Below are 26799 nucleotides of genomic sequence, written 5' to 3'. Positions count from 1 at the left end.
ACCAACAACCACTCCCTTACTTGGACGTCATGCTGAAAAGTTCCCATTATTTTGCTGCGCCTATCATTCAGTTTCAACTCTTTTAAGCCAGTTGGTTCAAATTATATTTTCGCTGTCTTCAGATGGCCTCAACAAAATGCAAACCGTAATTCTGGCAATTCGGTCCGCTAGTAGTGCTATTGTGTCTAAAAACTGGATGTAATTTGCCGCGTCCTTTTGCCGACAATGATAAACTACGTACCACTATTTATCAATCCACCGGGTCAGATGTCGTACCTGTCTAGGGAATATCTTTCATGATCATTGACGAACCCCGGAATTGGAAGACCATTCAAAGCAAATCCATTCCTGCGCACCACTCACTGGAAAATATAGTGCCCGCAATATAAAATTAGCTTGTTTTAGACGCAACAGCTTTACCCATATTGTACGCTTCGAAGAATTCATTAAAGCTACCGCAACAGTTTGCGTAAATTAAGTAGTCACTTCGTTTTGGGAGCATAATTTCTAGCTTGACTATCTTCCTTCGAGGATGAGCGCATGGCCTCGATAACACTTGGTACACTAGGTACCATAATACACCGGAGGCAAGTTAATTGACAAGCCTTTAGTTAGTTGGGAGCCCGATGTTGACCATGTTCAACGATACAACCATAAGTAACATTGACTGAAAAGCGTTGAGACACATGCGTTTTAGCATAAGGTAAGGACATGCTATACAAAGTATTTTAGTTGTATGCTGTCCTGAATATCAGAAGTATGAAGTGAACAAGCATCAAAACGAGTGAGAGAGAGATAAACAGAGTACTGTACGATTACATCAGGCGGTCCGACGGAGAGAGAGGAGAGAGACATTGGGCGCCACACACAGAGAATTCTCATCAGCTAGTAAATAAAGTTAACGGATTCAGTCGGAACAACAGAAGGATAGCAAAATCGACAGCCACGAGAGAGACGAATAGCTTGCTAATAAGCCAAATAAATTCGGTCGATGAGAGTAAGACAAAAGAGGGCATGATAATAAAAGAACAGTCAGCACCGGACAAACGAAGAGGACGGACAAATGGGGGGTTTGCCAAATCAACGCCTATAAAAACTAAAGTCCGTAATAAGGAACTGGAGTGATGCAAATAAATATGGCCTGAACCCTCGTCCTCCGGAATAAGGAGAGAACCGTTGTTATGAGGGATAAATCACGGAGAATTCCGATCAGAAAAGTTCCTCTTTACGTTGAGTTCCGTCAAAAGCATCCGCGCGACACAGTGGGCAAGTGCGTTTGGTCTGGAGAAAAGAGAAGGGAAACGGCTCGATATGCATATATGTATGGGTAATGTATGGGGAGCATCAGAAGGACAGAAAGACTCCATAAGACAACTGCCCTAGTAGTATCACTGTCTCAGGACAAATTAGACCGGAATAAAAATAATTTCGAGCCTGTTGCCTTGTGAAGTGGGAAAACCACTGGTTTGGTGTGTTGCAGTTGATCAATTACGATATGGAAGTGGGTTCCTAATCCGAATTCACTTGACTTCAGATGTTTCCCCGCCAACCTGTGACGGCTGGGCTGAACTTTTAAGCTATACGGCTGACTGGCGTCCCAACTTCTGTTGGCTTCACTCTATTCGTTGTCAGCGTTCGATGGAGTATATTCACCTTCCACTACCATCACACTGCACCCTGCTGAAGACTATTCAACCTGCTTCTGGCACATCTCGGACTGGTAAGCAACGACCAAAATAACGGTGTTTATACGCCAAATAGTCCGGTACGAGGCAACCGTTGACTGCTTGATGAAGCACCTTCCGTATATTGTTGCTCTCTGTTTAGTAGATGTATCTGGTGTGTCTCCGTTGATACTAATGTTTAGGTGTCTAACTTATCCGGCTCCACTGAACTACCGGAAAAAGCCATCAACACGAAAATACTGATCTCTGAATATCGGTCACTACACATCTAAGTAACCTGTCGCCTCAGAGAAACTAGACCGAGAGGCTGTTGTGCTACTAACGGTTAGTTTAATCATTCACGGCAAAATGCAGGACAACCGCACAAATAAACACTATACGTATGGGGTCCCCCACAACTCCACAAAATTAACTCCGAAAGGCATCAGAGATTCGCGTTAAATTTCGTACGCGATTCCACTGAACATGGTTGCAGATTTGGGCAAATTTCTGATGACATAGGAAGAACTCATCGTGTTGGAGTTTAACATCCTGAAGTAGTATTCACACGTTTCCTAGCATTGGGTTAGAGCAACCCTCTCACATACACGTAAACTACAAATATCTGCTACACCAGGCATTATGGTCCACGCAATTTCCCAGACCGGTTCTACAGGACATAGGCATTGTGTGTCTGCTCACTAATATGGGTATTGTAACTCAACTCAGGATTTCTATCGAGGTTGACGAGCTATCGGTCGGTGCCATTCAGGAAACTTGATGGCCTTCCTACCACTCTGACTCTGCATCGTTGTCATCTCGTCTGTAACGAATAATGTTGAACACGGGCAAGTGTCGCACGCAATTTTGCTCAACCGGTTACTCCTTCGAAGGGACATGTGAAAAAAAGGAAAACTATTTCACTCAGTGATGTGAGATCTGATATATTTTCACTTCTTCTTATGTAGTAACTGTGTGACAAACAAAAATCATGTCATGACTTATCTGAAACTGAAGCTACCTTTCTGGAATCCGAGTATCAGAAACCTATATGTATACGTTGTGCATCTTAGTTTTTGTTAGTGGGGAAATTCAGTCTTTAAAGATACCTGATGTAGTTCCTGTTGACAGTTGGCGGAAACATTTCTAAGCCAAGTGTCACGACGCCAGAACGGAGTTGTATTAGTTAGAGAAAGAGTTCTCATAAAAATCGCTCAGCTGTGACACCCTTTCGCCTAACTGCCGTGCTATCCGAGGGAAGCACGAGGGCTCGGATAATACCAGGTTGCCCGAGCCTAGACAGGGGAATGTCGAGAGGTAGAGGTCGGGTTCGAACCATGGACCTTCCGGTCAGTAAGTTGGCGCTATGGACACTTGGAGCTCTCATGGGGGATGTGTTAGAGCACCTACTGCATACGGGTGTGTAAAGATTCCCAGGCTCCGCGAACAAAGTGACAGCCAATCAATTTTCCGGCATCACTAATATATTGCAAATCGACCAAGAATACATAAGCTACTAGCCTGAACAGAATGCGCTACAAAACGGTCCATAAAACAGCGAGTGAAACTTCATTTGAAAGGACCACCGCATTTGTACAAATAATTTTCAGCAGCGGCGGAACATAATTAGGCTACTGTTTTGTATTCCGATCTACGGGCTACAAAGACGGTCCTTGAAAGTAACGGGGAAAGTGAAGTTCCGATTGGGATAGCTCTCAAAACAAATCTGGTTGGAGTTGTGACCGGAGGTTACCTCGCTGGATCGTTGTTCGACTGGTGCTACAGTGCTGTTTGAACTTTAGCAAATGACGTCAGATTAATTAACGTTGGAGGTTATCCGTTTTAGATAAAACACTGGGTGAACGAGATAAAAGTTTATCGAAAAACGGTCACAAGCGATAGAAGGCTGAAAATCCTGAATTCCAACTGATGAGCGCTGCTCGTTTATAGATCGCACGCTCTACCACTGGAATGTGTTAATTTGTATAAGGAGTAAAGCGAGTTCCGTGGGACAGAGCTACAGACGGTGGACTTAAGTAGGTACTTAGAGCTGGCGAAAAGTATCATAGGCTTAAACAGACCGAAACGAGCAGTGGCATCCAAATGCGTCAGACAGGGTAACAGAAGAAAATTAGCAACATTCGAGGTCAAAGCGGTAACACTGGGCTACAAATGGTGGTGATACCAACAACGACTTGAACGGTGTCTAGCTCAGAAGACTGTATCGTTCCACAGTGATCTTAACTTCTTACACACACGCCAATCTACAGCTGCACAAACACACATCATAACAGCAGGCCACGATATGCCACTGCACCAGATGGTTGGTCACAATCTGCCCATCGATCATTGTGCCGAATGGTGAAATAGTCTATTCACGCGTGCAGAGATAGGATAGCTAGCAAGAGACGTGTGTTTGGTCGGGCGTAGTTCGATCGTATAACCTTTATGTTCGTAAGTGTCCAAGGGTTCATTGAAATACTGTGCACATTGCAGAGTGGGATTTAAACACCAACGAGTTCAGTATACGGAAATCATCACCATCAGTGGAAGCAACGCCATCGAGACGAACAGCAAATCCGCACTCAGTGAGGTCACTTAGTTTTAGTAGTACTAAAGTAGTAAGGAAGGTCCCATTTAAAAATATATCGCGCAGTGAAAACGTGATGGAATAACCCGAAGGTCCAAAGAAAAACATCGAAGAGCTAAATTATGTGGGGTTTATGAGGTAATAAAGCGTAAGAACAACACCTGATTACCCATAGCTCGCTAAGAAAATATAGAGAGAACGTGTCTTCCCAGACTCGATTAGCGTTCACTGGCTCGTCAAACCCAAAGTCACTAAATTATGGCGCGAACACTTGTTTTCCGATGAAACTACGATGTCTAAACAGAATCGCACACGTGTGGTGGGCCAACTTAACCACACCTCTGATACATGTCGTACGGCATCTGGAAAGTTTTCCAATGGGCGCTCGACTAAAAATGTGGTGCGACTACACTTCCGTTAGCTGTGTACGTTCACCCAGACACCTTACGAGCTCCATTTGGAATGGGGGAGGAAAACCATAGTTGAGCAGGCTATAGACTAAAAAAGTACCAAAGGTATGGCCAAACGTCTTCGTCAATTGGTGTATGCCGGTTTTCATGAGGGTAAGTAGAGGCCTGCCCAGCCATTGGTTCGAGACGGCATGGCCAAATCACTAAATAACTGGCGTTCTTATGCTCAAACAATCAACTGAACTTCCTAAATTTGTCTACTGGTTTCGTTTCCGGCACTCTATAGATGCTTTCTTAAACGCGAACTTTCTGTATCGGTCGGCAGGGCCTGTGACGACCAGACGCAACATACCCAGATACCCGGTTAACGGCTAAAAATACAACCGAATATACGAGAGTACCTATCATCCAAGGGTGTTCAAGTGAACGTACCTTCAACCATTTGTCAACACATTTCGCGTGAAATTCGTGTCGGCATCGCATTGCACGTAATAGGTCCTTCGATTCATAATCATCCAGACAGATCATACAACGATCATCAGTTTCAGCTACGCAATCCTTGGTGTTTTCAAGCTGAGTAGGTGATTCCTGGATCTGGCCGTAGGATCGAACAGGAAGAGTATCCAATTCCTCCTTTGTGAGTCCGCGGCGTCCACTAGATTCTAACTGCACGGCTAACTGATACAGCGTGTCAACGCTGGCAGCTGCAGCTGCAGCAGCTGCTGCTACGGCCGCTGCCGCGGCAGTAGCCGCAGAACTAGGGTCCGGTGGGAGCATCGGAGCTGAAGGAGGTGCCGTCTGATGATTAGGCGCCAACTGGGCAATTAGGGTTGATGACAAATCTGGGATGTCGGTCGAATTTCGTGTGGGGGAGGCTGGGACGGTAACAAAGAACGGCAAAAGACTAGTGGGGTAGGGTGATGGTGGTACCGCTGGGGAGGGCGATGCGGTAAATGGAGACGGAACAGTCTGGCGATGGTAAGTCGCGTGCTGATGAGCTGCAGCAAACGATCCATGATGGGAATGATGACAAGGCGGAACTTGAGTGACAGGCACTGACCGCACCGCCGCCACCGTTGTTGGATAGTACAAATGGGCGTGAAGGATGGGCACGGGTATGGATGGCGTTGGGGCTGCCGAGGTAGCTGAAAGCATGGACATGACATTAGCTGGAATGTGGCGGTGTGTTTGTTGCTGCAGAGCCGCGGCCGCAGCCATTGCAACTGCTGCCAAGGCTACTGCTGCTGAGCCGGTAGGCTGAACGTTTGATGCCTCAGTGTGGATCGGTGCCGCCGGACGAGACAATACGAAACCTGGGGAGCGCGTCGGTTGTTGCCACGAAGTCGGTCCAACGACCGTTGCAACCGCTGCGTGTTGAGCTCCGGTCGAATGATGAGGCACAAGAGGTGGAGTCACGGCAGAAGCGACACGACTACCATTAGCACCACCCATTGAGGCACTCACAACGACACTGGCATTCGACTCCCCGGCAGTCGCTGTCATAGCAGACGGGTAATACGGCAAGGAGTATGGGTCCTTGGTGGAAAGTAAGCACATAAAGTGAGTAGGAGAGAAACTGTCTTCATATTCATTCCGCCAACGGCGAAGTAACACAAACGAGCTACTGGAAAAAAATGTAATTGTTGAATATAGTTTACCCAGCTTGTTGAACGAAAGTGGTATCCTCTGTTTCATTATCCGATTCACCAATTATACACTGGAATCAAAGACGCCGAGTCGTAGCAAAAACAACAATATACGTTATTAGATGCACGCAGTTTATTAAGGGGTTCACGTTTGTACGAGCTGGGGAATGAAGCAGAAGGCAGTGCGTTCTAATAGACAGTTCGAGGACACGTTGAACGTTGACGATGGGAACCAAAACCAAAACCAAATATACTATAAAGGATTAAGGAAATGCCAATGGGGACCTAGAAATGCCCGTTTGGGCGCATTGACAGTCTTCTGAGGATTCGGGATTGTTTCGAGTTTAAAATAAAGTTTTCGACGCTACAAAGGTTGTTCCATGCGTGACAACGAGGAATGAAGACCACTAGGCATACTTGTGACCAAAGTATTATCCTGGTCTTGTCACTACGGTGGTCTGATAACTAAGATAGGTCCACGTAGCTGTTTCAGGCGTCTCTCAGGTGATACGAATCAGTAAATCCGCTTATTATTGAAACTTTTTTAAATGAATGTGTTAATCCATCTTTATGCCCTGAGACAACATCGTGCCCAAGGACGAAGTGACCGACCTGCAACCCAAGTCATTGACTTGAGATACAAGGTTAAACGGGATTGGAGTCCGAACAGCTCCTATGTGCTAACTCGCCGGAAGATGGGTCGGTTCGAGAGGCTATCGCCGGCCTCCAAATGGTTTAGAAGGATGATACATACATCTCCATTGGGTCCGAATCTTAATACGGATCGGCGCTTACCGGACGTCACCCGGGCAGCCCGGATGGTGTTCTACTGACTAAGTGATGCATGAACTGCAACTGTACTCACTGGCTTTCAGCAGATTGCGTACTTCATATTTCGGTCTCGTGGGTAAGGGTAGCCAACGAAACCTCCCGCAGTGTCCCCTCCTAAAACATTATAAGATCGGCTTAGATGATCAAGTGGTATGTGCGCCACCAACAAACAAAACCAAACATATGCTCACTTAACGTCATTCTTTCCCGACTAATTCAGCAGGATGACCTAGCTTTNAACGTCATTCTTTCCCGACTAAATCAGCAGGATGCCCTAGGTTTTCGCTGCACGTTCAACAGTTCTCTGCCCAGGCAGTGAGTTGCCGAGTTTCATGAGTGCTGAGTCTACCTCATCAATTCCACGTGTTCCAGTCATTGAATCATGGGTACAATGAGAATCCTGCAGCTTACCCCGTCTCTTACATTGTGTTCTACTGCATGAAAAGACGGAAATATAAATGTGATGAACTGACTCTATGACACCAAACTCGCGAAGATTGCGCTCACCGGTGATTTTATATGCCAATTTATGAATGTTCATTGACCACGATCCGTAAAATATTGACTTCACTATCTATTACAACATGCCCACTGAATCGAACAGTATTCTCGATTATACGAGCCAGGAAGGGATCAAAAATAGGGTTCCGAATAACTTTTTGTATCGAACTGTTCGAAGAACATGCTATGGGGATATGTGATTGTCGCTTAAAAAGCCGCGTTTGGACAAACAGGATGGTCACGTAATTTTGTCACGATGATGGAAAATTTGCTCATGGTGTGTTGTTGTGAGTAAATAGGAAGTGGCGCCACATGAATCATGTGACGAATTCACTGAAGAAGTTCGGTTCGTGGTTTGCATATCAACTAGGAAATAGCGCTAGTATTAGACGGTATCAGCTCCTGCGTAACCGAGTTATTAGAAAGCGGGTGTTGGTAATGTGGTAAGAATCAACAGTGGTTCTGGCAGTCACGTACGACGAGCTATCGGCCGAATTCAGTGTCAGAAACAAGAATGTTGGTAATAAAACAGCCGTCAGAATGGCATAATGAGGCTTACGAAAAGACTAGATGTCGTTGATGATACCCTGCTGTGAAGACTTATATTTATACTGCTACAAACCGATGCTTATAGCACTCATGCTGTCTATTTTTATCCAACTAGTGTGACAGTGTTAGAAGTGGCACATTGGAACTGAGAGCCCCACGAAACTAGTTTGTCCCTTTTCACTGTGGGACAGTGAAGTACGGATGTTCAACGCTGATGATGGTGACGATGGTAAGTGGAGGGTGGTGTCCAAAGACAACGACAACCTGTCCCCAGGTTGGACGTACTGTGAAGTAGAAGTAGGATGTTCCATAGAGCAATAATCAAGTGTGTACCAGCAGGAGAGCACCACCGCTGGGTGCGCGAGACGTTTCAAAACCAGAAAAGGCTCCCTCGCTGAGGTATCTGCAGCATAATACGTTTAGGATGCAAAACCATACACAGATATCCTCTAAATAACTAGTTATGGGGGTCAACGTACAAAGCGAATCGCTCAAGAAAAACGAGCGGTGTTTCAGAACTGGTGACTGGATGACAGGACTGAAAACTTAAATGGGACGGGGCATAAATACACAGATACCATTCTGAAAGCAGCAATCGGTGTTGGTTAACAGGGAAAACGGCTTAACATGGAACAAAAATAAGTGTATGCTAAAAACAGCTAGTCGACTGCTAGACTGCGTTCTTTGAAAAATGTACTGGCAGACTCAGAAGCAAACTGGCCAACCACAGGAAACAAAGTAATGAGCTTACTTGTCTCTGATTGATCAACCGCAAGAACTGAAACAGCGTTTGTATATCACGTGTGGTGGACAAGGCCGTTCGGGTTGCCACGATAGGCGGTGCAGAATGAACCGGAAGCACAGAAACTGATGTTATCTGAGGTGCCATGGATATCTGAGGAATTAGCAGAGAATGTGCAAACGAACGATCTGGTCCAACTGGCTGAGCTACGTTGATAAATCGAGCAGTGCCATCTGAAGCAGTAGCAAGCTGGAAAGCAGAGGCGGTATTGGCCAGAGTTGATGCACGACTGGCTGCAGCTGCCACAGCCGCCGCAGCGGCCACCGAAGCCACGTCCTGAGGAACTGAGAAGAAATCGGCCTCAGCTGATTGTGTGGAGGGTACGGCGAGCAACGAGCTACTAAACCGTACTGGATGAGCTGTAGTCAAAAGATTCGCAGGAGCCAAATGTGACCGAATCAGAGGCACATGAGTAAGCATATTATTAATTTGGACATCAGTGGTCAGATTGCCCGATAAGAAAGACACAGGAGCTGATGTGGCAACTGCAGCTGCAACCTGTGCGGCAGCAGCGGCTGCCACAACGTGCGCAGCCTGAGTTGCTACAGTGACATTAGGGAATGACGCAGGTTGTGAAGAAGCGCAATGAATCCCATTAGGAGCTTCCGAAGTTAGCCATAGACGATCAGACTGTGAACCTGAGCGTACTCCAAGAAGTGATATGTTATTTGAAGTTCCGAATTCGGTCGTATTCCGAATGGGACGATTGAGATCTGTATAAAAAGTGAAATCAACAAAGTGCACCTGATAAAAATGATTAACTGCTTAAAGGGAGAGAGTAAAACTAGGTAAACGATGGTAAGAACATTTACGAGTTCCGGAACAAACTCGGCTCAGATCTTGTTAAATAGAATGAGCGTCACGTGTCTTTAAACTTCTCATATGAGGTAAGAGCATAGTGCAACAGCAAACGAAAATCTCATGGTTGACCCACTAATGGATATTTGACTTAGTTGATTCTAAGGCATTCTTATACTTTAATGATTTTTTCAAACTGGGGGTCAAGTTCTTCCATAAAACAGACGAATGGGCAGTGCTGAATCAATCGATCCCCATTGACTTACAAAATCACCACTAACCGTACACGGGCTCACAATAATAGTCGAATTAGCCGCAGTTTCTCGATAGTCGGGAAGTGAGTGAATTCGCTTCCTGGGATACACTGGCCTTACTGACACAATGAAAACCTGTTTCAAACACGATACTTAAAACTCACGTCCTTTCCCCCGACGGCGTCATCGACTCTGTGTACTATTGGTTTGGCCGGGGACGAAACATATGTCTTGAAGGGAAGGTCGAATGAGGGGTGTGTGGATCGCTTTACTAAGTCGTGAACAATCGGCCGACCTGGAATATCTGGCTGGCACACCAGGTATATCACACTGCCTATCTATGGAACCAGTGGTCAACATTAGGTAAGCTGAGGTTCAACCGCAACCTCAAACAGATGCTGATAAAAGTAGACGTAAATCGACAGATTTCCTCAATTAGGAAGACAAACTCTACGCCTGAGAGATCGTGAGACAAGACGAGTGTGTACTTTTCTATGAATAATTCGCCCCATTCACACAAGATGTCTAGGAAGGCCAAGCTGTATTCGGAATTGGGTGGAAATGGTAACCCGTTCCATTCCCATTCCATGAGTTTTCTTCAGAAAATTCGACTATCTGAATGTGAGAGCGTTCAAACCCATGAAACTCAAAACAACACTAAACAGCTCCGCCAGATAAAGCGTCGATCCACGTTGTTTCTACGCAAGAACCTCACATACTATCCGATCCTCAACGTGAAAGGGGTTATCTCAACATCAATATAACATCCGCCGCTTTTGAATCTGACGGAACTACGGAGAACCTGCTTATCAATCTAGTTGTCGCAAAGTACTGGCTGTAGCAGTTCCTCTCCAGTTAGTAATATATGCACTAACTTAACACATAGCGTTGCCAGATGAAAAAACTGAACAAACACCTTACTGAAACTGATAAACTGATAAAATGTGAACCCGAACACTTTAAATGTAAGCCTCCAACTTCAAAAAGTTTAATATGAGCGGGATGAATTTGTGAAAAGCTGAAAATGAGTAGCAGACTACAGAATACATGAACCAAAAAAAAATGAAAAAATGAACGAACCCGAAACGGGGGCAATGGGTTGAGCACCAATCAGAGGGACACTCAGAGGTTGAACGGCCAGTGATGAGGATCCTTGCTCAATGGCAAAATTGGCTACTAGCGCTGACGGGATGGTTGCGGTATGCTGAACGGAGGAGTGCGCATTAAGAACGGAATGGAGTCCACAGCAATCCGAGGATGGTGTGGCAGCAGAGAAAGGTAATTGCGGAGAAGTCCATTGATTCATGAAAGTTCGTTCAACAGACGAACGTGGTACAGGTTGAATCGGTGCAGCTGGGTAGGTGACCTCTGAACAATGGCGTTGTTGAACTGCAGCAGAAACAGCCTGTGCAGCCGCAGCAACCGCATGTGCAGCGGCAGACGCCACGGCGGCGGCTGCAACTACAGTAGCTTCGTCCGCCTGAGGACCGGGGCGGTTTGAGGGGCGACTTACAGCAAATCCAAGCGAGTCAGGAGAATTTCGACTAACATTCCCGAGCTCATTACAAGTGGTCGTCATACACTGCTGAGCGTTTGCCGTCCGACAGGCTGCAATCAAGTTGCTCATTGAAGCACCGTGCAAGTTATCCGCCGAATTTGGAAGGGGAAGCTAAAAACGAACCAGGAAATGAAATAAGTAGTAAAAAAACAGGGCACAATTTCATCGGAATAATTCACACAGATGAGGAACTGTCTATCTGTCTGCTTTCATGCCTTGCTACCTGACAGAATGAGTGAATGACTGACCGGGATACACTAATACACGAGCGTGGAAACACCTTCCGGGTTACATAAATGTTCCGTCGATTGAGATGTTGTTTCGTGGGAAAAGTAGTTAATATAAACCGACGCCTATTGCATGCGATTGATGCTTCAGCATTCCCAATAGCCCCTACCGAAAATGGACGAAATGTTTTACGTTGGTCAGAGTGAACACTTTGACTGTCCTCAGGCCGCAGGTAATGGCCGTCAATTTGACACTCATCATCTGATAAAAGCCAAAAGCAGGGAATTGTAATAGGTAGACGTCGTTTAGTTTTACAATTAGTTGGTGAGGGCTCGCAGATATATTTTGTTGTTTTGGTACCCTCAATTTTAATTGTAACTGCGTGACATGTTTGTCCAACCAAGCCAAATGAAGAAAAGCTTACTATCACCGTGAATTATGTAGCAGCAGTGACAGCCACTTTATTATTGCCTAACTAATGAGTGATAAACTTCGACTAATGGTAGATGAATTTATCAGTGGTGTTTGCTCTTTGGGATGAGCCGGCCAATTAGGGAATTAGAAAGTGCCTCCAGATTTGGGAAGAGTCATCTACGTGACGGCGATGCAATAGGGAAATTTACAGGGGTGAACAGTACCGTATCAGAAAGACACTACACTAGATGATGACGAGGTAGTCCTGGTTGGTAGTGAACAGCAAACACCGAATGGAAAGGGTGAGTACACAGCAGCGTAAGTAACACTTTAACTGCTTGGGACAAAATATTATTTAACACGGTAAGTTCTGACAATCTCCGAAGAGATTACTGCATCCCTTCAGCTAAGACGGCGACACACTGCGTGCTGAGCGGAGAAGAAAATTACCTGGTTCGTTATACTAGGATGGAATCGATAGACCGCTGACGAAGACTGAGACGGACAACGAACGCATAAAGGTGTACGTGGGCCCATACTAGTTGGACTAGAAGGTGCAATGCAGGTTTGGATAGAAGATGGAGGCCGAGCTGCTCCAAAGTTATCAAGTCGCTGCTGAACTCCAGAGTTGAGGCTCGCAGAGTTTCCTGTAGACACAGTGAAATAATACGGATCAGAAAGAAAACAATCATCATAAAAATGTGAGAACTGCGCATAGACTAGATTAGGGAATTAACTAAATAAACATATGACTACTTACTTAATCAGCATGTTCGGAAAAGGGAGCACCTGAATAAGTAAGCTAGTAAGCTTCATATCATAGCAGCACTGAAGAGGTGAGTTGGGAATTCCAATTTTACGTTCATGAACGAACTGGACGAAAACGCCAATGACGTGATTCGAAACAAATTGTCGAAAGGTATATAGCACAACCAATTCCGTCCTAACTGATCAATATCAAGAAAACATCATTACTGTTAAATCCAAGCCTCCCACTGGCATACAAATTTAGCACTGAAAGAATAGAAATGAAAAAAGAGCCTGACGCTAGCTTATCTCAGATATTCTGAGGTATCTGCATCTCCAATAATCGTTTAGAAGATTCGGGTAGACACTAAAAGGAACACCGCCAGTGACAGATCGGGGCGTATTTAGCGAGGTTAAAGGATGGCTTGGAAGGCGATTCACACAGACCATATCCATACGTCTCGGGACCGTCTTCACACCCTTTTGTCATGCAATAGAGTTTTCACCACACTTCTGGTGCCTATCTGGGTCAGGCAAGGAAAGCAGCGATTGTTCCTGACAGGCAATGATTCGGCATACACAACAAGCAACTGCAGTCTATGGCGCTGGAACTGTAATTCGATTGGGACCTTTGTTATATCACCCAATGTGCCTTTTCTAATATAATTGTTGATACGTTGGCAACTGTCTCAACGAACAAAGTTTCTGAGATATCAACTGTCATAACCACACAAAAAACACGAGGTGGTCTCGTCCAGACAAGTCCTCAAAGCTAAGGTTGTTCCACCGTGCCACCGAAATTTGACCCAAAATTCATGCAACGAGTCACCTGCTACGCAAAACTCATGTAACAATACAACCTCTAAGATGCTTGAAATATTCCCTAACCTCCAAGTTTCTCCTCTGGATCACTAGGGGCACGTTCGACAATAAGGGTATCAGGCTTTTCAGCAGTAAGCAAACATTGGTGGGCGCAGTTTGCGAGCTACACACGTGTGAGATGGGAAAGCAAAGTTGAACAGCCAGAAATAATATTACCGTTTGATGGAGAAATGTGGTCAAATAGGAAAGTAATGACAATCTATGCCCAAAAAGATACATGGATTGGCATTTTTGATGGACACCATGACGAACAAGCGTGGTTAGCTTCCTCATTCATCATAATCATCATCATCAACAGCATAACATCAGTGTTCAACACTGATTCTTTGCTGCTGTATCAGTTTATGGTTGTACGTGAGCTGGGATACTGTTAGGGAGCCTAAACCTACACATGATGGCGATTAGTGTCCACGACCAAAGCCTTTGGTTCAAAAGCTTGTGTGCAAGGCAACGGTGTTAGGCGGAAAATGCATGTGGATTACGATTTTCATGGAACAAGTGGCGAAACATGTTCCAACCTCCAACCCAGAGGGCCGAGACATTGTGTTGGTCAGACCTGTAACTATTAAACGATCTGGCATGAGACGCCACAAGTGTTGCATGGCGACTCCTCGATATGACTCAATGGGCCGTGGAGGCACACAAACCGTCAAACCATGGTAAGGTTCAGTCTTTTTGTGATGGTCACTGATATTCACTGTCGCTGACATCTATAAACCCGGCCGTACAGAGCAGAGCATAAACCAAAATCAACGGCATTATTCAGCGATTAAGCAAACGACTGTCTTCATTACAAATCACTTGAGGATGTGTGCTCTACGGTTGGTCGGTTAGCAACCAACGATTGAGTAAACCTTTGGAACTGGAATTCGTCAAGGGTTTTGAGACTGGCTGCTATCTAGAGTGATACTAAGGCTCCGTCAAGATGATCAAATTTTCCGATGCCGTAGAAATGGCCGACTCAGGATGACTTAAGCGAGTTTCACTAAGGTTGCCAACTTACCAAATGATAGCAGCGACTCTTCGTTTTCATGGCCACCGGAAGTCGAGTGCGTTGAAACCGGAGGAACACTATCTTCATTAACCGTTATCACTATTGCATCTGAACTGGAGCCTTGGCGTGAAGCGTTGCCTGGGGATGGAGAATAGAGGGAGGTAGCGGCTGATTCACCAGATTTGACAAAGTTTTCGTTAACGCTATGAACTTAAGAACTCCCATCAGGTACGACTTCCAAAGAGAAAACACCTGTTGCAACAGGAGAGGTTGTGATTGTCATTAGAATGCCTTGACGCCTGATATGTACCTATCCACCTTTTTGCTAGACAGTGTCCTCAAAATTTGGAGCACGTAGGACAAAAAGTAGCAAAGTTCTTTCGAAGTCGTCATACGTAGATAAAATATACAATTATTTTAAAATGTACGTTTGATTGAAACAATCCGCGGTCCTTCCACATCAAAGGATTTTGTAGCAATAACTCTGAACATAGTTGTGCTAGGGTGAGAGGAAAGAGAAACGTTAGAAAACGAATTTTGTTCGGAGTTTCAAATGTATCCGATGCTCTTTGACACAAACCTGTACCGTTTTGGTGCCGCTGGTCATGCGTGGTCCGATTTCGTTCGTAATTGAATACCTTATCAAAACACGAGTTACTACGCCTAATCTATCTGGGTAAGTGGAATACGGATAACAGCAGTGGAGTTACCCACATGCTAATGTGCCTTGATAGGAAACTAAAGATGTTCTGATAAGGATCCTAAGGCGTTTTGACGGAGGTTTAATCATGCCGTTAAGTAGGAAGGGAGGGGTGGGGCAAGAGGAAGTACTCAATAGTAGTGAGGTTTCATATCGGGGTTGTTGTCGAAAAAAAGCCGGGTATTCTGACAGGAAGAAGATACAGATAGGGTTGTTGAAGGGAACTTCCTGGCGAGTGGGTTCACCAGACCGTAAAGGATACCGACAACTCCAGAAGATATTGTAATCCATAGAAGTATGTTTACTGGCAGATAGTGTTCCGTTTAGGGAACTGTTCAAGTGCAGGCTCCTGTGATAAATACACCTTTAATGATTGTACAACGAACGAGGAAAACCTTAAACCGATGCTGAAAGCTGGGGGTGAAAACATGCACAAACTGGGTGGTGAATGTAAGCGAAAACGAAGAGTAACCAAGACCAATAGCAATAGGGAGAATACGCTACAGGCTAAAGCCTGCAGATGATGGAAAAATAGATCAGCGTACCTGACTTTGATGAATAATAGGGGTGCTGATGACGAGAACGAACCAACGATGCTGAATAAGCCATCTTGTGATAGTGGTCACGATATGCACGACAAAAAAGCCGCTTCCGCTGATGTGATTGGTGGTGCAAACTGTTCACCCTGTTTAGCAGTCGGCTATGGCAACCGTACCGAACATTACGAACGTCCTCAAAGTTTCGAACGCCGCGATCCCCAGTGCTTTGAACTGGGACTGCAGACGCCCCAGTGAGACTGGGCAAACATGACTGCCGTTGTGCTGTGGATTGCAAACAAATTGTAGTAGGTGGCACCTCACAGTGCCAACCACCGCGAACGAAACGGACTGCGGAAACAGTATTGGCCAGAACAGCCGACACAGGGGATTGCATGTGAACAACAGCGTCCGGTTGGTTTACTACCCCAGTCACGTCATGTGCTGCAGGAAGATAGGTACAGTCCATAAAGCCGACCGAACTAGTGGACGTGCGGCGACGTTTAGGTATTGTTGGGTGAGTCCAAGGAAGGTCAGGCTGCAAGGAACGGGGCGAAAACGGAAAAGCGAGTCCAGATAAGTAGAAATAGTTTGATGCTCTATATCAGTTGTTCTCAGTCGTGCACTACTTTCAGCAAATAAACCAAAACCATTCCCTCCATACTGGCTGACCAAGTAGTCCCAGTATGATACGAGAATTACAGTGAGTAGAATTCACTTGAATTGCTGTCTGATATACCAATTCTTCTAACCTCTCACACTGACTCAGATTTATGGTGAGTGTGATCCCACTCAATTACGATTTCTCATATTCTGTGCTCAACTGATTCCACCAATTGACACATTCACTCTCGAGTTCCTGTTATTGCGGTTCGCATTCAAATGTCCAAAGGTAAGGAAATATCTTGCTACGTTTATCGGTTCTGTAATGGAAATGATGTGTTTCCTTTGGTCTCAGTTCTGAACGTCAATTGCGAAGTTATCTTAGAGCTAAACTCCATCCGTGATCTCTGTATTGACGGCAAATTTGATACATATACTTCAGAGTGACTTGATCGCTGGGCGCACACTGAATCAGCAAGGCAGAATTCTCCGCGATCACTAATTCTCACTTCTTATCTTATCTTTCCCAATCCTAATTTAGAATAGCGATGGTTGTCCTCAAAAAAAGACCATTCTATTTTTAACTACTCATCAAAATTCTTGCTCCATTAGCACATGTTTCACTAGGGTCCTCCAAGCACTGATTCATCGCCTGTATCCACTCAGTTTAATCTGTCGTACCCATATCTATATTTGTCGTGCATTCTGGTGCAAATCATCAGCTGATTCAAAGGGTATGCGTCGAATCGTTGACTCTTATCTCAGAAAAACCTGTGTTTAGCGCAGACACGGGTAGTGTTCTGTGTGACTAAGAGCCTCTGTTCATCCCTTATTTTTACATAACTGGCTTAAATTTATCCACAGAATGGCTCGATCATGCATCGGTTCTTCTGGTCATGAAAAAGCGATCAGTTAGAATTCGTTCTCCCATCTCTCATCCCTATTCTCCACAGATAAATTAGGTCCTTACCACGAAAAAGCAGGAATACTGGCTCAGCTTTTTACCTCCAACTCCAACACGTTTTCCTGGAACAATACCGCAGTGTGCCCACAGCCCCTATTCAATTCACTATGTTTGCCAACATCACAAAGAATGTCTGCCATTTGTTCTCCCCTGAGACACATGCGAGCCCTCTATTGGATCTACTTCTTCGAAAAACTGCCCCAGAACTAGTCTAACGCATAGTCTTCCTCTTCTATTTTCTTCGTTCATTGGTATTGGAAGCCTAGCCTAGAAGAGCACACACCCTACTCTTTTGCGTGGACTCCTTTCCGACACGAACAACTACTATCCAATTTCTATCACACTGATGGTCAACTAACACAGGTTCCTAGGTTTGGGCATCCATCTGAGGCACTTTCGGTACGTTTTAACGTTTTAAAGGATTTTGATCGGGTATAGCAAACGAGACTTCTCGCCAAACTAGTATGTGCAGCCTGGAAGTTTTCTAAGAAAAATCGTTCGTTTCCAGTCCGCCTTATGGCGTTTCTAAAGTACATGACGTTAAAGTATGTTTCTCAGGTTCCAAATTACTTCTTACTTTTCCTACTGTAAGTAAACAATTTACTTTGGCCCCGTTCAGCTTGCATCTTTTAAAAATGATGCTACCCTCTACATTCACTTCTTATCCTCTCCGGCGTCTCCTCCTTCCATATTTGTGAATATCGCATGTAGACTACGGCCACGTTAAACCCTGACTTTGCGCCACATACAAACCTTCCAGATCCCTACCTTTTTCGTTCCAGTTTCTGACGTATCCTTTTCTTGGTTCATCGTTCTCCGACGATCCTTCCAGGTTGTGTCATGCCAAATTGGTTGTGACTCGGGATTTAGAAGAGTTGGGCTCCGTTTTGATCAGGAGAATTCTGAATCTCTTCCCAACAACCATTAGAATATTATCTCAGGTTCACCTCACCAAGGAATACTGTTGTAATGTCTCGGATGAGCCCATTCCGTTTGCTTTATCTTACCCGACCAAGTTCATGGAGAAGTCATGCGACTCACTGCATCCCTTCAACTGACGGACGACTCACCCTTTCTTATAGCGTGGGAACTGAGCTCCTCTATCCTTATTCTACTGCTTCTACCGCAGTGAATCTCTTTCATAACACGCCTCCCTACTTTTACTTCTGAAATAATTCCCTAGTTCAACCAGCCCCTTCATTCCCGGTCACTTAGATAATGTCCAATCCCCCCAATCCCTAAGCTAAGAAAAGTTATCCCTCTTCCTCAGCCTGTTTTTCGAAATTCCTATAAGTTTCAGTAGTTCAAGTTCCGGGTTTGGCCTTCCACATCGTAATGACTCCACATGTGTTTGTCTGCTCATTCTCTCTTACAGATATCTCAAGGTCCCCTTATTGTCCATTAGTTCGGTTGATAGCATCTTCTGAAGCGGTCTCCAGTAACATTGAAAAACACCGTGATAGCACGCTAAAACTCCTAAATGAGAGACGAATGAAGTTTCAATCCATCCTCAAAGAGGTGTTCCCTTCAGACGAGTTTTTATCGCAAAATGCCTGGAAAACGTACCCAAGACCCCGAACAGATTGAGTAGAAAGAGCATTTGCGGCACATATTTATTTACTCTACATGACAAGGGTGCAGTTTAAACTTCAAGGTCTCACCAGTTACAAATTATTGTAGTCCGCTCAGAATAGAGTATAATCCAAGTCCTTGATCAAAACCTATCAATGGTGGACCAAGCGACATGAACTGTGACTGAAGGACGGTACAGCCATATCCTAAGTGCAAGTTAACCACAGGGCTTATCGGCGACCCACGGACGAAGGGCATAGCATTTAGTTACGAATCGAAAGGTTACGTTTTCGAATTCCGAAACTCACACAAACATATATCCGAGATTTCATTTCGCACAAGAATCACTTATTTTGCTGACAAAGCCAAGACTACAAACTAGTCGTGCTCCCTGTTACAGGTCATATAAAATAGATCAGCTTCACGCTGACCTTGCTAGTACATGAGGAATGGAGTCAAGTTCAACTGTGTGCGGTTAAGTTACTAGGCTATTCAACTATAGAAAATCGCGTGAGCCTGAGGGCTTTTGTCTACGTGAATGATCTCTAGACATGTCACAATAGACTAAGCGTTACTAGGATAAGATGAAAAGCAAATGGAGCATAATCCGAGGCAATCACAAAGTGGACCTATTGAATCGGCTCACGTTCAGAGAAAGGTCCACATGTCCATTAACGCGTTCCGAGACATTAAGTATAACTAGAAATACTATTATTGTTATCATGAATTGCTAGTTAGTCACCACCAGAATGGTGTTCCTTACAAATAAGTGCAGCAACCAGATGAAGACAGAGAAATTGGCTTCAAAAACATCCGAAGGCCTCATGGGAGGTTCGATACCGAGCTCCTGCAGAGTCACGGAAGTTTGCTGTGACACAAGGGACAATCATTTAAGATTTTCTAGCAAGAAATTTTATCGCATCGTCAGCTACTAACGAGTGCCCGTTATTCAAAAGAAAACCCCCAGATTCTACAATGATGATACATGATGACAGTCAGAAAGTGGTCTTTCGCTCGGCCTGTTTCAAAAATCCCACAACGATTATTATTGTAAGAACAAAGCGATTTGATCAGACACTGAAACTTGTACGTGAAGTGGTAAAGTGGTTTGCCTCGAAAGCTGACATTAAGCACTCATAAAAGTGGAGAATACCGACATACACCTCCATCCCTTCTTAACTGATTAATGGCGGTACCAAACGACGGCGACTAGCTGTGTCTTATGTTTCACATCCCCGTAACAGCTGAGCACCACTCAGTTACTCGCTGGAAGCAGAACTGATGGTAGAGATTATGGACACCATTCCGTCCCCATTGTTTTCCTTACGGCCTGCATTGTTTCCATGACTGCTCTATATCAAGCTTAAAGGGAACGCCTGCTAATAGAAGTCAATCAAAAGGGTAACTATTAACCTGGAAACAAACCAAACCTAGGGCTGAATTGTTAATGGATGATAGTCTCACTTCTGAAGGCCTCAAAGTGATCGGAGGGATTGATGGGACATGGCCATTGCCAGTCCCATTCAAACAGTTCTCGAGAGCTGCTATCGCGTAGCCCTTTCTGATTAAGTACTTCCCACAACAATTCTAAACTGGAGAGCAAACATGAAAGTATATCTTGATAACAAACCCTCACTAGCCTGACCAAGGTAGGCGTAGGAAGCAGCTGAATTTCAAGGATGTTCAAGACCATGCTAGTGTCAGTGACATCTAGTTTGATGAATGAATGAACATCTACGAAGAAGCGAGAAGCGATATTTCGAATACCATGGGCAGCAGGTTTCAAACCAGATGGTCACTGGGACTCTCCAAGGAGTGTTGCCGTACGAATCAGCTTGCTGCCTTAGGAGTCAGACGTTCAGCTGCAGGATCCTTTGGGTGTATCACTTTCACGCAATCCGAAAGCAGCAGGAGGACTGAGACACTGCCAGGTTGTTTAACCGAGACAGGAACAGTCGAAAGGTCATAGATGGGCTCAAACCAGAGATGTTCCAGTCACCAGCTGGCGTTCTATTAAGTGGGGTGTTCCGAAATCTTTTCAACTGAGGACGAGTTACATTGAGGACTGAAATAGTGTCACACTTTTTTTTGGAACTTACAAATAAGTATTTCGAAAACGAAGGGGGCAAATACTCATTGAACTTCGGATGAGATCTTGCTAGTAGTCAACATTTTTAATGTATTCTTTGGCCGGAGGTAGGTTGGAAATTATCGTGAAGCACTAGACAGTTACCAGATACTCGACATCTCTTTCCGCAACCATCAACTCCCCTAGGAGCTGATGTTGCACCAGCTTGCATGGATATCGGACCAGTTAGCGAGAACTATTGTGAAAAATCACTAAAATATGGAGTAGAACGGGACAATAATTGATCACAAGCTTACCGAGGTCCTTTAAATTCCAAACACCCAACAACACTCTGGATTAAACTGAGAGCAACAATCTCATTGAGATAGGCCCTCCTGGTAGTTGGTTCGTTTGCTGAGCTTGGTAATTAAGTTCCAAACAGCTCATCACAAGCGCGCACTGAGGATCTAATCTCGATTCGTGGTGATCTAATAGCAACCGGATTGCCCAGCTCAGACACCTAAGCTACCAATATTCTCTCCAATCAACTAGCTGCCTGCCGCAGAACGGAGTGGAGTGGAGCAAACAAAATAAATAAAAAGTGCATCAGTACCCTAATGACTCGAATGTGGATATAGTTGAATGCTACCACGTCAAAAATACAGAATACAGATGCAAAGGAAGGCTTACCCTACTATCGGAAATACACCAACTCTGGTCTTCTGAAGCATTTTGTTCGGCACCAAACACTAGAAAATACAAATAGTAACAGATGGAAGATTGAAACAATGAGCAACAACCGTCGATCAACTACAAGTAGGGACTCGGGAATGTTTAAAGAAATAGCAGATTCAAACTTGATCAGATGCAGGAGGCATTGATGTACATTGTGAATTGCCTGAATAGAAACTTGGGACTAAGGTAAGCAGTAAAAGACTTTAAAAATGCCGCTAATTTACACCCTTCTGTGATTAGCTGATACCGTGTTGGAAGGTAGAAATGGCTAACAGCTCGTAAGGCTCGCCTTAGGGACTGACTTTCACATAGTTTAAACAATGGTTGACGTGAAGGGAGTCAGTTCGGGGTTGAAACTTCACCGGCGATAATGAATATTAAACAGGCAGTTCAGAGATGGAATAACTCAACACGACGTTATTTCCTAGCCACTGCTAGTGTCCTTTTTCAAGATAATGCCCTCCTTCACAAGTGATTTCTCCCTTACGCGGACATAAATTTAATAGACAGAATGAACTTATGAAATGTCCAAGAAATTTTCCGGAGGTCAGCTGCACAAAAAACCGTCCGGACATACAGTCAAAACACTTCGGCTAAATAAGCGGATGAATAAGCATATGGATACGAATGCATATTTATATGAACAGGTAAATACAAATATGAAGAGGCAGATAAATAGATTAAAAAAGATTTCCTTTGCTCTATGAACTGGAATCTTAACACCAATATGGACTTCAACCTGGGAAGTTTTCTTTTCATGACCCTTTAAATGAGTTGGGCTACAGACTCATTTCAGGCCGCGCAACAATGTCTGTAGCGTTCTACGTCTGACTGGAGTGATGAATGAACGATAAGTGCTGACTATCCAGTGGGGCCTTGCGAAGGACCGTTTTAAGTGGACAGTCACGTCTCATACAGGGAAACACCTACCCCTCATACTCAGATGATAAACAAAGGCTGAAGAAAATGCAGATGAGGTCTTACTGAGTGGTGCGCTAGATCCGGCAGCGAACAACTGCTTGTGGAGAATCATTTCACAACTGAAGACAGTCAAAGAGCGTGAGCACAACGCTTGGCTCTGATAGTCTATGACGCGACTGACGAAGACAAAATAGTTCACACTAAGTTACAGCTTTCATGAAAATATAGGCCGGTGAAATTTCGAGTGATTCCCTCAAGTAGCCCTCTGAGTGAACCTCCAAACCATGAACACCTGCATCAAAGTTGCTAGCTACTAAAGTTAGGGTCCATTGCAACTCGTCAAGCTTAGTTATAGCGCCACCTTGTTCATCTATATATCCTCACAACTATAACGAATACAGTAATCAAATGTTACCTCGGTCAGCTTCCAGTCGAGAGTTGAAAAATGAATGCCTGATTTGCCTCAGTGGACGTTCAGTCAGTAAACGCGGACGGCCAGGTAGGGTGGCAATGCTGCTGAAGGGGGAATTAACAAACATGGGGCTTCCCGTAGTCATCTGTGGACAGACAGTCGAGCCCAACCCGGTGAGAACAATCGGAGCAGAAGTGTAGGCAATGCTTTGTCCAGTTTCTTGGAGGCTGTTGTTTAAGAACGAGGAGCCTGGAGTGGATGACCGTGGTGTTTGTGAGTTAGTGTCGTATGTCCACGGCATGCTTACAGTCCGCATGCATACAAGCTGAAGCAAAACGGGAAAAAGCAGGAAAATACATAGTCCAAGATCGAAAACGACACAACTGAAATATTGAAACGTCGCTGAGTCGTAACACTTTCAGTGCAACGCTGCCGTGCTACCTGAAGAAAGCATGAGGGTCAAACCACTGCCGGGGTGCACAAGCCTGGACAGGGGCAGTCGACATGTTGTGGTTGGGTTAAGGCCGCACACCTTCCGTTCGGTAATTTCGCTCCTCAATAAAGAAATAATCATAATCGTCCAGCTATAACAATTTTCGGTGCCTAGCTGGCATGCCACCCGAATAAATCACCAGTGTTGAGATACTGCCAGGTTGTCCAAACCTAGGGGGGAGCAATCGAGATACTGAAGTTGGGTTTGAAGCGCGAACATTCCTGTCAGTAAACACGTTAACTACTTAACTAACTCGTTATAATACGGTAGATGGTGTCTTGAGAAAACGAGTAGACGTCGTTCTAACCCCGTGAATGCTTTGAAGGGAACTGCCATGCAGTTTGTTAGAAAGGCTTCACTTACCGCCTTCCTGCGCTAAGAGCTCTCACTGAGAAAACGAGTAGACGTCGTTCTAACCCCGTGAATGCTTTGAAGGGAACTGCCATGCAGTTTGTTAGAAAGGCTTCACTTACCGCCTTCCTGCGGTAAGAGCTCTCACTAAAGTAAACGCGTGAAAGCGTTGTTGTTTGTCAGCTACCAAAAACCTGGCAGATCGATCCAACACAATTCATCGGCTATAAATCATATATCATAAATACATTCGTCCCAGATGGTATAGTTTCTATCACCGAAAAGTGGAAGAGTGCGGGAAATACAGCGAAGCATTGGAAGCGATGGCATGTTCAGGAACTGGGTAGCTACGCATTGAATGTGATAGCTCTGATACACGAATGCCACTGATTGCATAATTGGGTCATTTTGTCAGTGTCACTAATTATTGGGTCCCAAGGTTCCCATCCGAGGAAGCAGTTGTCAATCCCACTCAGTTTACGGGTTAGTGTTTTCATATTTCTTTACCAGGTCATACACTGTCCACCTTTCAGGCACTTTCACTCAGCACAAGGCTGAGCGAAAAGAGCTCTGTGAGGCAGGCGGTCCTCTTGCATATAGCTCTGTGAGGCAGGCGGTCCTCTTGCATGTGAAGTACATGTCCTAACCAGCATAACCTATAGTGTGGGCAACTCATCAATTGTAGGGGAACTCCTGCTGCCTAAAACCATTTAGTGTATATAATTATTGCAAATCCGACATTCCCACTAGAACTGACGAACGCTTCAGAGAAACCGATGGTCAAACGCTAAATCTTTCGAAAGCGCTTTGAACGTAGAGGCCATGTCTCAGGTCCATAAAGCAGTATGGATCGCACCATCGCAGTGTAAAATCTGCCCTTGAGAGACAAACTGATGCCAGATCGGCGCCATTGATGTAAGAGGTTGGCAAAAGCTACCGTGGCCCTCCCGATTCGAGAAGTAATCTCATCTCCAGCCAATCCACCGGAACCTATATAACTGTTCAGGTAAACAAATTTATCTACGAAGCCTATTGGCTCACCTGCAAGCATTAGGTTTGGGTTTGATCCAACTCAGTCTCATAGCAGAACTTTACACTTTGAAGGTGCCAAACCTTGAAACAGAGTTATCTAGTTTATTTAAAATGGTTTACATTTTTAAAGGATTTGAAACAAGGACAGCAATATCATCGGCATCCTCAATGTCTATGAGAGAACGTCCCGGGAACGTTTCGCCTCCACAGATTTCAGAAGCAGGCAGAGAAATTTCAAGAAGCTTATCAATAACGCAGTTGAAGGGGAAAGGTGAGAGTGGGCAGCCTTGTCCTACACTAGTGGACATGGTGAACTCAAGCGAAAGCTTCTCATACACTCGCACGCGCCCACAAGAGTTCGCATGTAGTGCCCTCATAACGGATTAAAATTTGGAAGGGACACCTCTGATCGCCAGACACTGCCAAATTTTCTGACGATCGATGGAACCAAAAGCAGCTTTCAGATCAAGAAAAACAACCAACGTGGGACGTTTGAAGGAGTGGCACTGTTCAAGAATTAGCTGCGCTCAGCTAGAAGCAGTACTAACTTCTGAAAGAGCCGAAGTCGTCTCTCCACATGGTGACCTCCAACGGCGTACTGGCCAAAAGCTCAAATCGATCACGTTGCCATTAGCTACCGATGGTGCGGATCAATAACTGACTGTTGGCCGTTTTGGAAAACACTTCGGACTTTGACCACGCACTCATCCGGAGTCGCTTCTCTCTACGTTTTCCTGGGCCGCGTAAGGTGAGAACAAATCGCTTGGCAAGTGAGAGACTGGCAGATCCATACGTTAGACGAATTTACCAGAATCGTCTTCTAGAGTCAAATGTGAACTCATACTGGGACGAGATTGCCACCTCTTTGCATAGTGCTGGGAATTTCGCCTGTGGCACGACCCAACCAGGCGGACTCAAGCACTGGATATCAGACCGAACGGTGGAACTACTTAAATCTAGAAGAAATATCCCAGCCGGTCCCGAACATAACCCGGTGCGAAGAGCTATCAGACGCCAAGTGAAAGTGAGCTTGCGATCTGATCATGAAGTATGGTGGACCCAGAAAGCCAAAGAAATGGAAGAGGCCCAGAAAGCCGGTAGTGCCCGAAGATTATTTCAGTTGATCCGTGCGACCGGTCCCCGGAAACCACCTGTGAGCGAAACCATCAAGCATCAGAACGGAAAGACCATCTCGAGCAAAGAAGAACGCCTCGACCGGCGGGCTGAATACTTTGAACAACAAATGTCTCGGCCACCAGCCGGTACTCATCTACAGCCCACAGGTGAAGTAGAACCCTGGATGGTGAACGCGGAACCACCTGCGGCCTCGGAGGTTTACGACTGCATATGTTCTCTCAAGCGCCACCGAGCTCCCGATCCGGATGACCTTCCACCCGCACTGTTCAAAGACGGGGGTGAAGTCCTCAGTCACCGCTTGTCCGACCTTTTTGCTTGCATTTGGGAAAAGGAGTCTGTCCCAGACAACTGGGGAGAATCGGTGATAGTGCCCATTTTCAAAAAAGGGGCGCGTAGTGAGTGTGGTA

The 26799-nt window shown here is 45.1% G+C and overlaps 2 protein-coding genes across 2 annotated transcripts in view; one reads left to right on the top strand and one right to left on the bottom strand.

The window, feature by feature from the left end:
- Positions 1 to 623: 623 nt before the first annotated feature.
- T265_02888 (hypothetical protein) overlaps positions 624 to 26799 on the bottom strand; it is a gene marked incomplete at both ends in the record, with an annotated part of 41140 nt that continues 14964 nt past the window's right edge. The window contains 9 exons of the mRNA XM_009167241.1: positions 624 to 1281; positions 5097 to 6200; positions 8943 to 9706; positions 11126 to 11714; positions 12696 to 12892; positions 14878 to 15006; positions 16114 to 16642; positions 22002 to 22060; positions 23383 to 23704. Of these exons, the coding sequence (XP_009165505.1) occupies positions 1210 to 1281; positions 5097 to 6200; positions 8943 to 9706; positions 11126 to 11714; positions 12696 to 12892; positions 14878 to 15006; positions 16114 to 16642; positions 22002 to 22060; positions 23383 to 23704 (3765 nt within the window). The remainder of the gene's footprint in view (positions 1282 to 5096; positions 6201 to 8942; positions 9707 to 11125; positions 11715 to 12695; positions 12893 to 14877; positions 15007 to 16113; positions 16643 to 22001; positions 22061 to 23382; positions 23705 to 26799) is intronic.
- T265_02889 (hypothetical protein) lies at positions 6859 to 7143 on the top strand (the record flags this gene model as incomplete). The annotated part of the gene is made up of 1 exon (XM_009167242.1): positions 6859 to 7143. One exon carries the CDS (start codon positions 6859 to 6861, stop codon positions 7141 to 7143), a length of 285 nt encoding a protein of 94 aa, XP_009165506.1.

The sequence above is a fragment of the Opisthorchis viverrini genome (assembly GCF_000715545.1).
Source record: "Opisthorchis viverrini unplaced genomic scaffold opera_v5_40, whole genome shotgun sequence".
Lineage (NCBI taxonomy): Eukaryota > Metazoa > Platyhelminthes > Trematoda > Opisthorchiida > Opisthorchiidae > Opisthorchis > Opisthorchis viverrini.
Note: the sequence above shows the minus strand (reverse complement) of the source record. Positions and strands in the feature narration are given on the sequence as shown.